Source organism: Rhinolophus hipposideros, assembly GCF_964194185.1.
Source record: "Rhinolophus hipposideros genome assembly, chromosome: 24".
In the NCBI taxonomy this organism is placed as follows: domain Eukaryota; kingdom Metazoa; phylum Chordata; class Mammalia; order Chiroptera; family Rhinolophidae; genus Rhinolophus; species Rhinolophus hipposideros.
Genome location: NC_138070.1, coordinates 18,248,176 through 18,262,785, shown reverse-complemented (window position 1 = coordinate 18,262,785; position 14,610 = coordinate 18,248,176). Strand labels below are relative to the sequence as shown.

At 48.7% G+C, this 14,610-nt stretch overlaps 1 protein-coding gene across 1 annotated transcript in view; it reads right to left on the bottom strand.

Annotated features, from left to right (window-relative positions):
- Positions 1–5,953: 5,953 nt before the first annotated feature.
- Positions 5,954–14,610, bottom strand: part of KREMEN1 (kringle containing transmembrane protein 1) — a gene marked incomplete at its 5' end in the record, with an annotated part of 56,908 nt that continues 48,251 nt past the window's right edge. Inside the window, 4 exons of the mRNA XM_081037790.1 lie at positions 5,954–10,132; positions 11,766–11,850; positions 13,004–13,162; positions 14,086–14,418. Of these exons, the coding sequence (XP_080893916.1) occupies positions 9,964–10,132; positions 11,766–11,850; positions 13,004–13,162; positions 14,086–14,418 (746 nt within the window). The 3' untranslated portion in view covers positions 5,954–9,963. The remainder of the gene's footprint in view (positions 10,133–11,765; positions 11,851–13,003; positions 13,163–14,085; positions 14,419–14,610) is intronic.

Genomic DNA, 14,610 nt, shown 5'->3' with positions numbered 1-14,610 from the left:
AGAGAAGGAAAGCTCAGAGAAGAGAAATAATCAAGTGAAGCTGGCCTTTCAGGTGCCATCATATTTCAACAGCCACAGCAATGTGAGGGCTGGCTGCTGCTGCTGGGTACAGGCCAAGGTCAGCTACAAGGTCAGAGGAGAGCAGGAAAGAGGGGCACACAGTCCATGTCAAGGTAATGTGCCTTCCAGAGAACTACAACGAGTCCTCACTTAACATCATCAATAGGCTCTTGAAAACTGCCACTTTAAGCGAAATGAAGTATATAACACAACCAATTTTACCACAGGTGAATTGATATAAACAAGAGTTAAGTTCTTACGGCATATACGTATCTGGTCACAAAAACAGCACTAAACTGGAGATCCAAGATGGCGGAGTAAACACCGTGCCTGCTTCCTTCCATGAACAAATTAAAATTACAACTAAATTATAGAACAATCCACCTGGAGAACCGTCTGAAGTCTGGCTGAAGTTTTATGACTAAGGACACAAAGAAGCAGCCACGTTGAGACCGACAGGGGCGGAGACACAGAACTGGCTAACCCCAAACCTCCCTGTGGCAGTTGCGAACTGGGAGGCCTATCTTGGCCATGGAGGTTCCCCCCAGAGGAGTGAGGGATCCCAGCCCCACACTCCTCCCCAGCCCTGAGTATTGATACTAGAAAGAGAAGCCCCCATAATATCTGACTGTGAAAAACAGCGGGGCTTCTGACCATCCAGATGGGAGAGAAGGCAGCAGGAAACACAGGCGTCCTCTTAAAGGGCCTAAGCACAGACTCTCTCTCTTCCAGACACTCACCTTGGGCTCCAGCATAAGGACAGTAACTCATGAGGTGTTGGAGACATATGAGGGTCAGACTGAGGCGTGTAGCTTTGGGACGAGGACTGAAGGACGGTTGATATTTTCCTTGGCGGGGGGGTTCCTCCTCCTGTGCAGTTGGCAGGCGGGCGCCATCTTTCCTGTGTTGAGCCCTCCCCCTATGCTTAAGGCCAAATCTGAATCTGATTGGCCTGGTGAGCTCTGCACGTCCTGCTGACTCACTGGGACCCCACCCCATCCAACGACGGAGGCACTTTCTCCAAGAGCAGTCTAGGAAGCACAGAGAGTACCAAACAAGATAAACCCAAACAGGCCCACACCAACACACATTATAATTAGAATGGCAAAGTTTAAAGACAAGGAGAGAGTCCTAAAAGCAGCAAGGGAAAGGCAACTAGTAACTTATAAAGGAGTACACATAAGATCGTCAGCTGATTTCTCAACAGAAACTTTGCAGGCCAGAAAGGATTGACACAAAATATTCAACGTGATGAAAAGCAAGTGACCTACAACTAAGATTACCCAGCAAAGCTATCATTTAGAATTGAAGGACAGAGAAAGAGCTTCCCAGACAAGAAAAAGTTAAAGGAGTTCATCATCACCAAACCAGTGTTACAAGGAATATCAGAGGGATATTTTTAAGATGGAAAAAAAAATCAAAATTATGAATAATAAAATGCCAATAGCTACATTATCTATCAACAATGACTTTCAATGTAAATGTTTTAAATGCTCCACTCAAAAGACATAGGAGGGCTGAATGGATAAGAAAACAAGACCCTTACACGTTCTGCTTACAAGAGACTCACTTCAGATAGAAAGACACACACACACACACACACAAACACACACAGATGGAGTGTAAAGGGATGGAAAAAGATTTTTCATGAAAACGGAAACGAAAAAAAACAAAAACAAAAAAAGCTGTACTTTTTTTTGTAGCAATACTTAATACTAAACAAAACAGACTTTAAAACAAGAGACAGTAATTCAAGGACCCAGTAATTCCACTTCAGGGTATTTAACTGAAGAAACCCGAATGCTACTTCAAGGGGACATGTGCGTCCATATGTTCATTGCAGTGTTGTTTACAATGGCCAAGATGTGGAGGCAGCCTGGGTGTCCATAAATGGATGAATGGATAAAGAGGAGGTGGTACATACGAGTGTATACAATGGAATATTGCTCGGCCATGGAAGGGAATGGTCTCTTGCCATCTGAGACAGCATGGATGGACCTGCAGGGTACTGTGCTGAGTGGAACGATAGACAGAGAAAGACAGATGCAGTGTGATTTCACTTATATGTGGAATCTAAAGAACAAAATAAAACAGAAAAAAACTCATAGATACAGAGAACATTTTGATGGTTGCCAGATGGGAAGTGGTTTGGGGATGAATGAAAAAGGGGAAGGGATTAAGAAATACAATTGGTTGTTACAAAGTAATCATGGGGATGTAGGGTATCGTATAAGAATATAGTCAATAACATTGTAATAACTATGTATGATGTCAGATGGGTACTAGATTTGTTGGGGTGATAGATGGGAGGGGGTTGGGAGGCAAGGTGTAAAAGATGAAGGGAGAAACAAGTACAAATTAGTAGTTACAAAATAGTCATGGGGATGTAAAGTAAAGCATAGGGAATATAGTCAATAATATTGGTGGTGCCAAAAAACTGAATACATGACTTGTATTCATCGTTTGTCATTGATATATATTGAATATTACAATTTTAATGGTTTTTTTCTTTCTTAAAATGTATATACATTGTTTTGGCACCCCCAGTATGGTAATAACTATGTATAGTGCCAGGTGAGTACTAGACTAGTCTGGGGGATAATTTCTTAAATTATGCAAATGTCTAACTACTATGCTGTACATCTGAAATTAATATAAAATAATACTGAATGTCAATTATAATTGAAAACTTAAAAAGGGGGGAAAAGGTGAAGGGGAATAAGAGGTTCAAATCTCCAGGTATAAAACAAGTCATGGGGATATAATGTACAGCATAAGGAATATAGTCAATAATATTGTGACAGTGTGGTACAGTGTTAGATGGTTCCTGGACTTACCATGGTGATCACTTTTTTTTTTAACCTTCACAACAGAAAAAAAAAAATTTAATGCTTAGCACCTCACCCAATTATGCTCCAATGACAATTTTATCATTATGGAAAAAATAATAATTTTTTTGACACATTGTTTCAAAAAACAAAAAGCATGTTGCAAAACAATGTAATCCAAAATTTATAAGAAATTGTAATTTTTATACAAAATCTAGACAATTCACATCAAGGCATGAGCAGTAGTCACTTCTGGCAGTGAGATTATGGGCCTATTTGTTTTGCTGGTCTGTATTTTCTAGTCTTACCCCACCCATTTCTCAATTTTTATTTACTCTTCAGATAGTTGAGAAATTTATATCTTCCAAATATAAACAATAAATAAATGCAAAAGGTGAAAAATGCCAAGTCTCTGTGCCTTCTGTAGGCGATCACTTCTTTAGGTCTATAAATGTTGAATACCTATGGTGTACACCTGAAACGAATATAATGGATGTTAGCTATATTTTAATAAAAATCTTAAAAAAACAACAACCCAGCGCCAAACTTCTAAATAAAGAGCCAAAACACTTCTAATATTAAACACGGAAATAAGCGTGAGATTTACATACATTTAAGAAAGATGAATACAAACAAGTAAGAGCGTTATTTTCCACCCCACTCGTTCTGGGTCAGGGTGGAAGGCGGCAGGAGCCTCTCCCATTAACTCAGGAGGCAAGGCGGGAACCCACCTTGGACAGGACGATGCCCTTCCCTCACAGGGCACACTCACTCACTCACTCACTCAGACTGCGACACTGTAGACACGCCAATTCACCTCACGTGTACAACTTTGGGAGATGGAAGGAAACCAGAGTTCCTGGAGAGAAAAGCATGCAGACATGGGGAGAACATGCAAACTCCACACAGAGAGTGGCCCTGGCCTGGAATCGATGTTTTCTCCTCGGCAATGTGACAACGAATGACATTGAACAAAACCGTATTCGAGGACCCGCAGTATCTGGAATAACTGCTGTGCTGCATGCCTTTCTTCCCCCACCCCTTGCTGTCCTGTCATGACTCTGGAGAGATACAACTTTTGCAGTCGAATACCAACTACACTGCCAACGGTGAAGGAAGCAGCCATCAGAACTTATACAACTGTATCTGTGGACAATTTGTTTCAGAAGAAGTGACTACCAACCAAACTTCTCAAATTAAAATGGTTGTCAAACTCCCGTGAGCAGTGGCATCACTCAGGAAGCTTCCCAGGGATTCTGATTTGGCAGGTGTAGGGTGGGGCCCAGGAACCTGCATTTGAATAAGCACATCAGGGATTGATTCCAAGGCAAGTGATCCAGGTACAACCCTGAGACATGCTGCATCTGAGCTGCTGGTAATGGTCTTTCATTGGACTGGCCTGTGCCCCCTTCCCCTCACTAGCCACAACCAGTTGGAGCAAAGACCTCACCCAATCATCTCCTCCGAACCTGGAACTGGGGCTCACAGAACCAGCAGTGTGCGTGTGCCTGAACCAGTCAGGTTAGAAACTCGGCTCACAGGTTCTTTGGCTTCTGGGGCTGCCCCCGTCTCCTGCCCCCACCCAGGTCCTGCCCGGGTTCTTCACCTGCCTGAATGTGTCCCAAGATACTGTCTTCAGCAGCCTTTTGGGATGCCCTAGACACACCCCGGGATGGCATCTGGGCCCATTTTCCTGTGGATCATGCTCCCGAGGCCTGACCTGCATGGGTCTTAGGATGCCTGTCGAGGGCCTACCGGACACCTCTGCCACGATGTCCCATCGGGACCTGTCTTGACTTACTCTTGACCCCCAGACAGAACTCAGCATGTTTTCCCTCACACCTTTTATGTTCTTTATTTCAAAGAACGGGCCCCTCTCTCCCTGGCACCCAAGTCAGAATAATTAGGCATATCTTAGACACTTCTTGTTCTTACCCCACAACTCTACTCTAGAATAACAAGGAACAGCTACCATTTATTGAAACCACACTACAGGGTAATAACTCATCACAGCTCTGTGAGGCAGGTACTGTGACTGCCCCCATCTGACAGATGAGAAAGTAGGCACACAGGGCTGAGTCACGTGTTAAGTGGTGGGGTTGGGGTGTGAGCCCAGGCAGTCAGCCCCAAGCACCGGCCCCAACCTATGGGTGTGGCCAGTTTGCTCTCACCTGCGTCTTCCCCTCCCTCCACAGTGCTGCTCGGGGGGCCTGGTCAGGGCCCCGAATCTCGTTTGGACCGTGTAGGTATGAGCCTCCTGACCGGCTCCTCACCCTTGGACTTACCTACTCCGATCTGGAAATCCTTCTAAAGTGGGAATCTGATGTCACTCCGCGGCCAAAACCCTCAGTCTCTCTGCTTTACTCCCTGGCCTCGTGGTGAACGAATGGTGGGAGCCGAATCCTGTAGGCCGACTCCAGGGCTGTGTTCTCACCTACAGTCCCACGCTCCTCTGAGCCTCAGTCCCCTCACTGGTGAAGGAGGGGCAACAGTGTCTGCTGGAAGGCCTGTTAGGGTATGCACAGCCCCTAACAGCAGTGCCAGGCGCAGAGTGGGCAACTCACACCTGGAGCCTCCGTTAGTAACATTACAAAGGAAAGGGTGGGGCGAGAAGTAGTGGCTCTGAACGGCACGATGATGGGCACACGGGATAATAATCACATTAGTGTTTTAGACACATTTTGTCACTTCATCTTCATCACCTTCTGAGGCACAGATACGACCACATTTTACGGGTGAGGAAACTGAGGCTGAGAAGTAGACTGACCAACTTAGGTCACGTCAGACGTAGGTCTTTCTGAGCGCAGAGCCCCCATGCCTTTCCCTGAGAACAGCCCTGTCTCCACCGTCCAGTTGCTGATTTGGAATTCCAGCTCTTTCAGAACTTACCGGCTGAAGACCAACTGTGGGTCAAAGCTGTGACGAGACCTGAGGAAACTGGGAGACACTAACGGGAAAAACAGAGCAAATGGTGAGGCCTGGCATTGGCGCAGAGTTGAGAGCACACGGTCTCCTTGTCCTGGGCTCTGAGAGCTCGTCCATAAAAATGACAAGCCAGGGCCCATCGCTGTTTCTACAACAATGAGAATATTTATTTTCTCCAGGCAGTAAAAATAACATTCTTCTCTCTTTTGTAAAAGTTAAGTACCATTACATTCCATTTCCTTAAATAACAAAATCCTAAAAATATATATTAAATTGTATACAGTGCGTCACACTTCATCTTATATTTTAAAATACATGATGTTTCTATTTTATTCTCAAAGTTGCATATTAAGAGCATATGTACAAATAAAGCCTTGTCATCCAAAGTCAGGATCCCCTGGGGAAGGTGAGTCTGGATGTGGGCAGGTCAGGATGCTGCGTGAACCCCGCCAGGCAGCCCCGACTAGGTGCTCCTTGAAGACACATCCTTTCTGAAGCAGGAGATTTGCCTCGGACTTTCCGCCACACCCACTTCTGTCTTGTTGAGTATGTTTGACCCGGCAAGACAGAAACCTGTGAGATGGGCGCCCCCCTGGGGTCTGCAGGCAGAGGGTGAGGCCCCGTCACCCGAGCCGGCCAGCCTGAGGGGAGGCAGCTACGGCTGGAAGGTTTGAGAAACACCCCATGCCAGGGCAGCTAAGCTGAGAGACCTGGCCAGGAGGTAGAAGAGTGAGGAAAGTAAACAAAGACACCAGAGGAAACAATCCAAAGGTTAAAAACTCCCAAGGTAGTAACAGAAGCAGACATCAAACACCAAATAGGAGACTTGAAACCCAAGAGGGTGCCAGGTGACTGGGCTATGGAGTGGGGAGCTGGCCTGGCTCTGTGGGAGACCTGGGGTGGCCTCACCCGGCAGGGGACATGGGTCTCTGAGGCCATCCACTAAGTGCTTGTGAGGATTAAGTGCCCAGGACGCACAGAGGCATGGCGACGGCCTGTGTGGTCTGCTGGTGTCGAGACGGCCTGGCCAGACCCTCAGCCAGGTCAGGCTGACTCCTGCCTGGGGCTGACAATGGGGTGTGTGGGTGGGGCTGTGCCCCACAGGTTTGGCCTGAGGTCCAGGACAGCTGTACTCACTAGTGCTTTGATCTTTGTGGGTTTCTGGCTGACTGGAGGCTTGAGACAGAGCCCACACTTCAGAAGTGACCGCAACCAGGTTACCTCGCTTACACCCAGAGAGAGGCCTCAGCCCTGTTCTGACATGGAAGGGTAGGTGGGGGAAGGTACCCTGGGCTCATTCCTTCTCCTTCTTTGCTCTCTAAGCAATGACACGTGGGGAAGAACACAGGGCACCGAGTGCCTTCTGGAGGGGCCAAGGACACTGTGAAGCACATCTAAGAGAAGGTGCAGTCACCATGGGGAGCGACCAGGGCCCTCCCTCCTGTTGGGACATACGCTGACGCGGTAGGACCTGGGTACCAGTGGTGAACGGGACGAGATGGGCACACAAGTCCTGAGCACCCACTTGCAGCTTTCTCCACTCTGCCACCTCAGGGCAGAGGCTCTGGACAGGATGCTTTCAGAGCGGCCGTCCATAGTGGCCCCCAGAGCCCCTCCCCATTCCTCTTTCACAATCTTCTGCTGTCTGACCTGTAATGTACTTTTCTTGGGGTGACCCTTTCCAGTCACCTCCAACCCTCACTTTCTTCTCAAGTAGTTTCTTAAAAGATAAGTGCTTCCGCCTCCGATGCCCCTGGAAGCACACCTCACCTCTTCTGGGACAACGCATTTCTCAGGTGGTTACTTAGCCACAGGGGACCCTCTGTGGGCTGTGGCTGACAGGTTCCAGCCCAGGCCATGGCCAGACTGTGGCCACGGAGCTTATGGAGGTTTGGCCCAGGACAATTTATGACCATGTCTCCCCACGCTCTCCTGAGGCTGGTCTGGGTTTCCTGTGGTCCCTCCCTGGACAGGAAGTCGATCCTGGCAGAACTGGGCTGTTCCAGGACCAGTAAGGAGAGCACTGCGGCGTCACCAGCCCTTCCAGGCTCTGCAAAGAGAAAGGGCGGATCCAGCTGCAGGCTCGGAACGGGCTCGGGGCTTGGCCCCTGTGACCACAGGTGTGAGGTGAGCAGGGCAGGCAGGTGGGCCCACAGGATGCCCCAAAGGCCAGCGATCAGAGTAAGCCCTGGGCAGCTGAACAACTGCCCCTCGGCTGGGCGAACCCTTTGCCAAATCCCACATTCCCTTTGTGCTGTGAATGGATCTATTCACAGCACAAGGCCCTTTGTGACTGTACACACCTGACACTTGTGTTTGAAAGGAGATTCCACAAAAGCCAGGAATAGCTTGAAGGGGAGACTGCACATGTCAGTATATTCCCAGTGACCCTTGTATGGGGCAGACCTGTCTCCAGACCCAGGGGCCTGTGGACAGCTGCTTTAGGATGATCACCCTTTCCAGATGAAAGAGTGAAGACGACCCCAAGCAGCTCCATGGCTGTGGCAGGCCTCCCATGGTGCCTGGGCCAGCGCTGTCTGGACACCCTGCCCCACTCCCCTCCTCCGAATGCCCCTCTGCCTGCCAGCTCCTAGCACCTCTCCTGGTTGCTGAGTGTCACCTCTCCCTGCAGACACCTCCTAGCTGGCCCCACATGGCCCTCTGTCCTTTTGGGAGTGGCCAGTGGCAGATGGGCTGCCAGAACCCCAGGAAGGGCCATGGAAGGCAGTGGCTTAGGGACTTGGGGGACGGAGGCAAAGTGCTGCAAAGACGGAATCTGTGCGGCCAGGGGCACATCAAGGCCGGGCCTGAGTGACTTTGGGGGAGTCATGTTCTGACAAAGGCCGAGGCCTGGCCTTTGGAGGCTCAGGCTGCTCTTCTCAGCTGCTGCTGGCAAAGCCTGCTTTTGGATGGGGAGGGATTCCAACTGCAGGCGGCACTGACTCGCACAGCGGTGAACACTGCGCTTGCAGCTCTCACTCTTTGGAGGCCTGTCCTCTGAAGGTCTGCACTTCCCAACCTCCCCCAAGCCCCCCACTTCTCACCCATCTCTGAGATTTGCCTCCCCACCTGCGGGGCAGGGTAGTGTAGGATCAGGGAGGACAGCCCTCCCCTTCTCTCCCAAGCCATTCCAAACCCACTTTGTTCCCGTAAGAAGGGGCAGAGAGGGCCGCAGAGAACACGGGCTATGGGGTTCTTCTCTGAAAATGAGGGACACCTAAAGGAAGGACTGCTGGCACCCCATCTCACATCATGCTGCCTAAATGCTAAACCACGTTCTGAACCGAGTCAGCTTAGAGAATCATGGAGGGATGAGGGCCTGGCTCACAGGACCACAGGCTGCTCGGGGGCAAGACCGGACAAATCCAATCCAGCACCCATGAAAGCTGTCAGTGAAGTCTGTTGTGGGAAGAAATGAATGGATATTTTATATGACCACTCCTCAAGCTCGCTCTGCTGGTTACCAAGCTATGGAAAGAAGCCATAGAAAGAAGCCTGTACGTGGAAGGTTTGACATGAATGGGGATCACCAGACCCAATTCGCAGGGCCCCTCCCAGGTTGGAGGAGGCCCATCCTCATCCAGTGCCGAGAGCAAAGCCCCAGAGTCAGCACAGATCATGGGCCCTCTTTAGGGCTTTGGGGTGCTATGCCCAGGAGTACAGGACCTAGCCAACCCTCAAGAACACCTCAATCATCCCTGCCTGGCCTTGTTACAAACCATAAAGGCCAGAAGAATGTGATCTGTGTGTAGACAATACGGAGAAGAAGGAAGTAAGACTCAATGTACACTACACCTACCCACCACCCGGCAGTCTAGAATGTACCTGAACCCAGTACTGGGACACAACCATTTCTATCGTCTCAGCCTCACTGTCCTGACACCGCCGTTCCTAGACCACAGAGAGAGACAGAGGCAAGACGGCCCAGATCCGGGGACCGTAGTCTCTCCTAAGTGCAGCTGCTGGAGCAGGACGAATCCAGGCGACGCCTGCCCCTGCAGCAGGGCACCCCTTCCCAGTCCACGGGCGAGTGCCCTGAAGAGGTCCAGGGAGAGGCAGGGAAGAGCTGGTCAGAGGAAACCACGGGGGTGGTGGTCCCCTGTTGGCCTGGAGCTCAGAGGGACCTTGTGTCCTGGGCACAGGGGTACTTTTAGTCACTCACAAGAGGATTACGGTCATCTTGTTGACTCTGACCCTTGAGCTTCTTCTTAAAGATGGAAATTGAAGTAGAAGGCTCATAAAAAATGCTCCAGATTTCTCCTGACGGCCCTGGTTGACGACAATCCCTAAGGTCCCTTGAAGCAGGAACACGATGGGATCTGTCAAGCAAAAACAACTTAGTTTTTCAAGTACAGTAGAACAAAGCATCCCAAACAACCTACCATGTCATGAGATACCTGTACCCGTGAGATGTGCTGCGCAGTGAGGTGCGGTCTCGGGAAAGACCTAGTAGCTGCCTTTAGAGATCTGAAAAACTATTGTCCTGTGGCCCGGGGGTGCAGCCGGGCAGACTCCAGCTCAGCAGAACAAAGAACTTTCTACCTGGCAGAAGTGTTCAAATCTAGACAGGGCTGTTCCGAGGGATCATGAGTTTCTAATTTTTTTTTAAATAAAAGAACTCTTTCTTCAAATGACATTTACCTGGAAGGCCAGCCACCTAGTTAAAAATGGGATAAAGGCAAAACCACTCCCCTTGAAGTGGGTCCTGCCTTACCACCGATGCTGATGGCAGGGAAGATCCAGAGGGCCTCTGCAATGTCACTTGGGAGTCAGACATGTACTTGAGGGCCTCAGCGTGCTGTGAGCTGCTGGCCCTACAGGAAGTCTCCTGTTCTCCTACTGATGTAGGGGACACATGGACAGGACTGTGCCCAAGAGGCTTCCAGAACATGTGAATTGTGACTTAAAATATATATATATACATATATATATATATATATATATATATATACACACACACACACACACACACACACACACACACACACACACATATATATGGCACTTGAGTAGGCTCAGTAAATAATAATGACATTGTTTCCACTGAAAAATGTAAAGTGCAGGGTGCAAAGGCCTATGGGTGATCCCAGTGTGGCCAAGGGCAGCCTTCATAGGGCAGTGGAGGAGCTGGCAGCATTTCGTGTATAAAAACATCTGTGGCAGAGGGCTGGTGAGGTCAGGAAAGAAGTGGCTTTCACGGGGCACCAATGTTCGGGAAGGCCTTGAAATGGAGAAAGTCTGTATACCAATTATATCTCAATAAAACTGGGGGCGGAAGAGGAAATGGAGAGCGCCTGGACTGGGACCCACAGGAAAGACAGAGTAGGAGTCTAGAAAGCATTAGAAAGGAGTTCCCTCCATAAGTAAACAAACTTCAGTAGCATGAATACTTGTCCCTTTCCTGGAAGGCAGAGCTGTTCAATTGAGAAGCAAAATAAAGGAAGGAAATGTTGTTGTTTTTTCCCCCCCCAAACTGATCAGAATTAAAGAAGGAAGGTTCCATAAGCTTCTTAAATCACTGCCTTAAAAATCACTATTAAGCAATAGTTAATAAAATGTTAGAATTCTCTTTCTAAGAATGTTTCCCAATTTCTAGAAGGCATCGAGAAAAATGCATGGTATTGTCCTAAGAATCTTTACTCCTGCATCAAGAGCTCTTTAAGAGGCCAGCATAAGGCAAAAAATAGAAATTGTTGCTTTTTATGGCCAGACTGTTTCAATCCTTGAAATTGTATCCTTTGGACACAGGAGGGGAACACAATCCCTCAAACCTTGCTGAGCTTTGTCCAGTTGTACATTTCACTCTACAGAGCAAGAGGAATGTCTACTGTCTTACGTGGCTTTCGAATCTTGTTCCGACATTACAATTGTATCCACACTAATGACACATATCGGTAGCAAAGGAGTTCTGAGCCTTCGCCTCCTGGAATCGGGCAGTGCTCTTGTACTCACTTGAATGTAACGTGCAGAAGGATCTTTGCTACAATGGCCGTGACTGCGAGGATGAGGAGAGTTGCGAGGCCATACACTGTCCATCCTGTAAGTGCAAAAGACAGGGTTTATCAGACTTGTTGGAGCTCAGTTTTCAAAAGGAGGTCTGTTGGTGGCCCTGAGTGAACACTGGCAGCTTAGAGATGTAGGTCTGGCTGAGGAGGTCCTGGCAGATGGAGGCAGCCACCAAATACAGCTGAGAGCCAGGCTGGCATGGAACCTGGGCCTTCTGAGTGCCTCACCTGGCTCACCTCTTGGAGAGAGGCAGGTGGTGTGGTCCAAAGTGCACTGGACTCAGAGTCGAAAGGGGGGGGTGCACATTCTGTCTCCACCACCAGATCCCCTATACAACCACAAGTGAGTTACATAAACTCTTTGGGCCTCAGTTTCCTCATCTGGGGAATGCGATATGTGACCTATAAAATCCTATTGGGACACACAAACAAATGACGCAGAGCAAGCACTGGAGGGGCTCTTGCCCCGACAGGGACCTGGGGAGCAGTCTGAAAATCTCTAGGCTAGGTAATTGCGATTGGCGCTCTGCAGCTCTGTCAGCTCATAAAGGCCCTAGCTTCCTTGGCAGAAAAGAGAGAAGGGAAGTCTGTACCCAACCAAGTTAGCCAGCTTCAACCATAAGACCATCAGCCACTCTCTATTCCTCTCCTCATGTCTTTTCTTTTTAGCTCTTATCACCATCTGACTATATTTTGCTGCTTGTCTCTTTCCTCTCAATTATAAGCCAAAGGTGGGCAGCTTTTGTTTGGTCCACTGTATAGTCCAGTGCCTACAAAAGCTCCTGGCACCATTAAAGCACTTACGTGTCTTTAGAATGAATGAATGAATGAATGAATGAATGAATGAATGAATGAACGAATGAATGAATGAATTTAGGGAGCTATAGTTTTGGGGATCTAGAAAGATATTCTCAATGTGAGAAAACGCTGGATTAGCTGATTAATCCATCACAATGGACAAAAGGCACACATGTTAGATCTATGGAGGTGAGCACTTTTCTTAAGGAATCAAACTAATGAGAAAATGTTTCTCAAAGGCCAAGACAAACAGAATCACAGAGTCAGATTCCCCAACCTGCCTTGGAATGAGAAAGTCCCAAGGGTGCTCGTGTATGTAGCGGCCAAGAGCATTGCCTTCAAGCTCTGTGGCTCCCACCCCCTTTGATGGTGTCTGGGAACCACTACCTGGGACGGTCTGGGGTGGATGACTGGGGCTGGTGGTGATGACGTAGAGCACTTTGGAGGACCGGGCAGCGCTGACGCTGAGGTTGGCCTGCTCCGTGATCACCTCAGCCAGTGTCTGGCTGGCAGTGGGCCTCTCCTGTGGTGCTTCTTCCTTGACGGCTGGAAGAGCAAACGGAATTAACTGGGGAAAAGCTCATCAAGACAATGAACAGCTATGGAGGAGGAGGAACTGGTTATGTGGAAAGGCTATTTTCTCTGATTCGATTCGGGGTGCAATTCTCTCCACTGGCCCCACTGGTCCCAAAGCAGAACCTGTCAAGCCGTGGCCCTGAAGGAGGCAGAAAGGATGAGCTGTCAACTTCTCATCATTTGGTCTTTTCACAGACATCTGTGCATGCTTTATCGTTTTCCAACCCTTGTGCCTTTGCAGTTACGGCTCCTTCTGCCCAGAAGGCCCTCTTCCTTCCTATCTGTTGACCCAAATCCTACCTTTTCTTTAAGACTACCCCACCTGCAGGGAGGCCTCCTCCCTCTGACTTCCTGTAGCACACACTGATGTAACTTTTCTTGAGGCCCTCAACATCCCGGACAAAGCCTGGGTCTTAGACCCCCTGTGCTTCTCATGTGCTGGCAGAGATGTGCCTGGAACACATGTGTCCACATTAGTGGGGCAGAGAGTGGGGTTCCACCTTAGGAAGATTTGAAGAAAGATGGGAAACCAGTCTTTTGGGTTTGTCTGGGATCCTGAGAGGCAGGAGGACGGACCAAATGACAATGAGAGGCAGGAGGATGGACCAAATGACCTCTTTAGAGCCTTCTAATTCTACCAATCTCAGCTCTTTCTTTTAACTGTTCTTTAACCCTCCCATGAAAACTGTCATTAGAACTACTAACAGCAAAATCGACAGGTTTCACCTCTCTTCTGTATTGTGAAATATAGACAAGTTATGAAATGGTTGGTAGGGAGATCCTCAAGTTGAGTCAGTAGCTCCTGACTCATGGACCTCCCAGCAAGAACTGCCCAAAGTCCATAGGTCACAGGAGTGGGCAAGGGGAGCCTGAGGCACACAGGGAAGTCTTACCTTGGTATAAGACAGCAAATCCCTGGGCCTGGTTGATGCGATCAGAGAAGAAATACAGAATGACAAAATCCAGAGAGACGTTAAAGGACAAAGGTGGGTGGTTCCTTCCATTGAAACGGACCAGGACGTGGTGGGTATAGCCATCCAGCAGCTCCACCATGTCTGCGGAATCCCTGATGTCAAATAAGGTGAAGTTGAAGTGGATGTGGGAGGCTCCCGGAACCCGAATGGTCCAATAGCAGACCCTCCCTGTGGCGTAGGTGTCAGGAAAGTCAGGGGAATAGACCACAGAAGTCATGGCCGAATAATTCCCACCGCAGGCGCCAATGAGAGCTGTGGAAGACAAAAGGATACCAGCCCTCAGCCTGGGGCTCAGCTACAGGGCTCGCTTTCCAATCTGTTGCAAACAAAACTCTTCTGAACTAATGCGATCCAGTTTGGGATATTGTTTTTTGTCTATAAAAGCAGACTGTCTTATGTTTCAGGATCAAATCACAAAATGAATCACTTAAACCCTGAACAAAT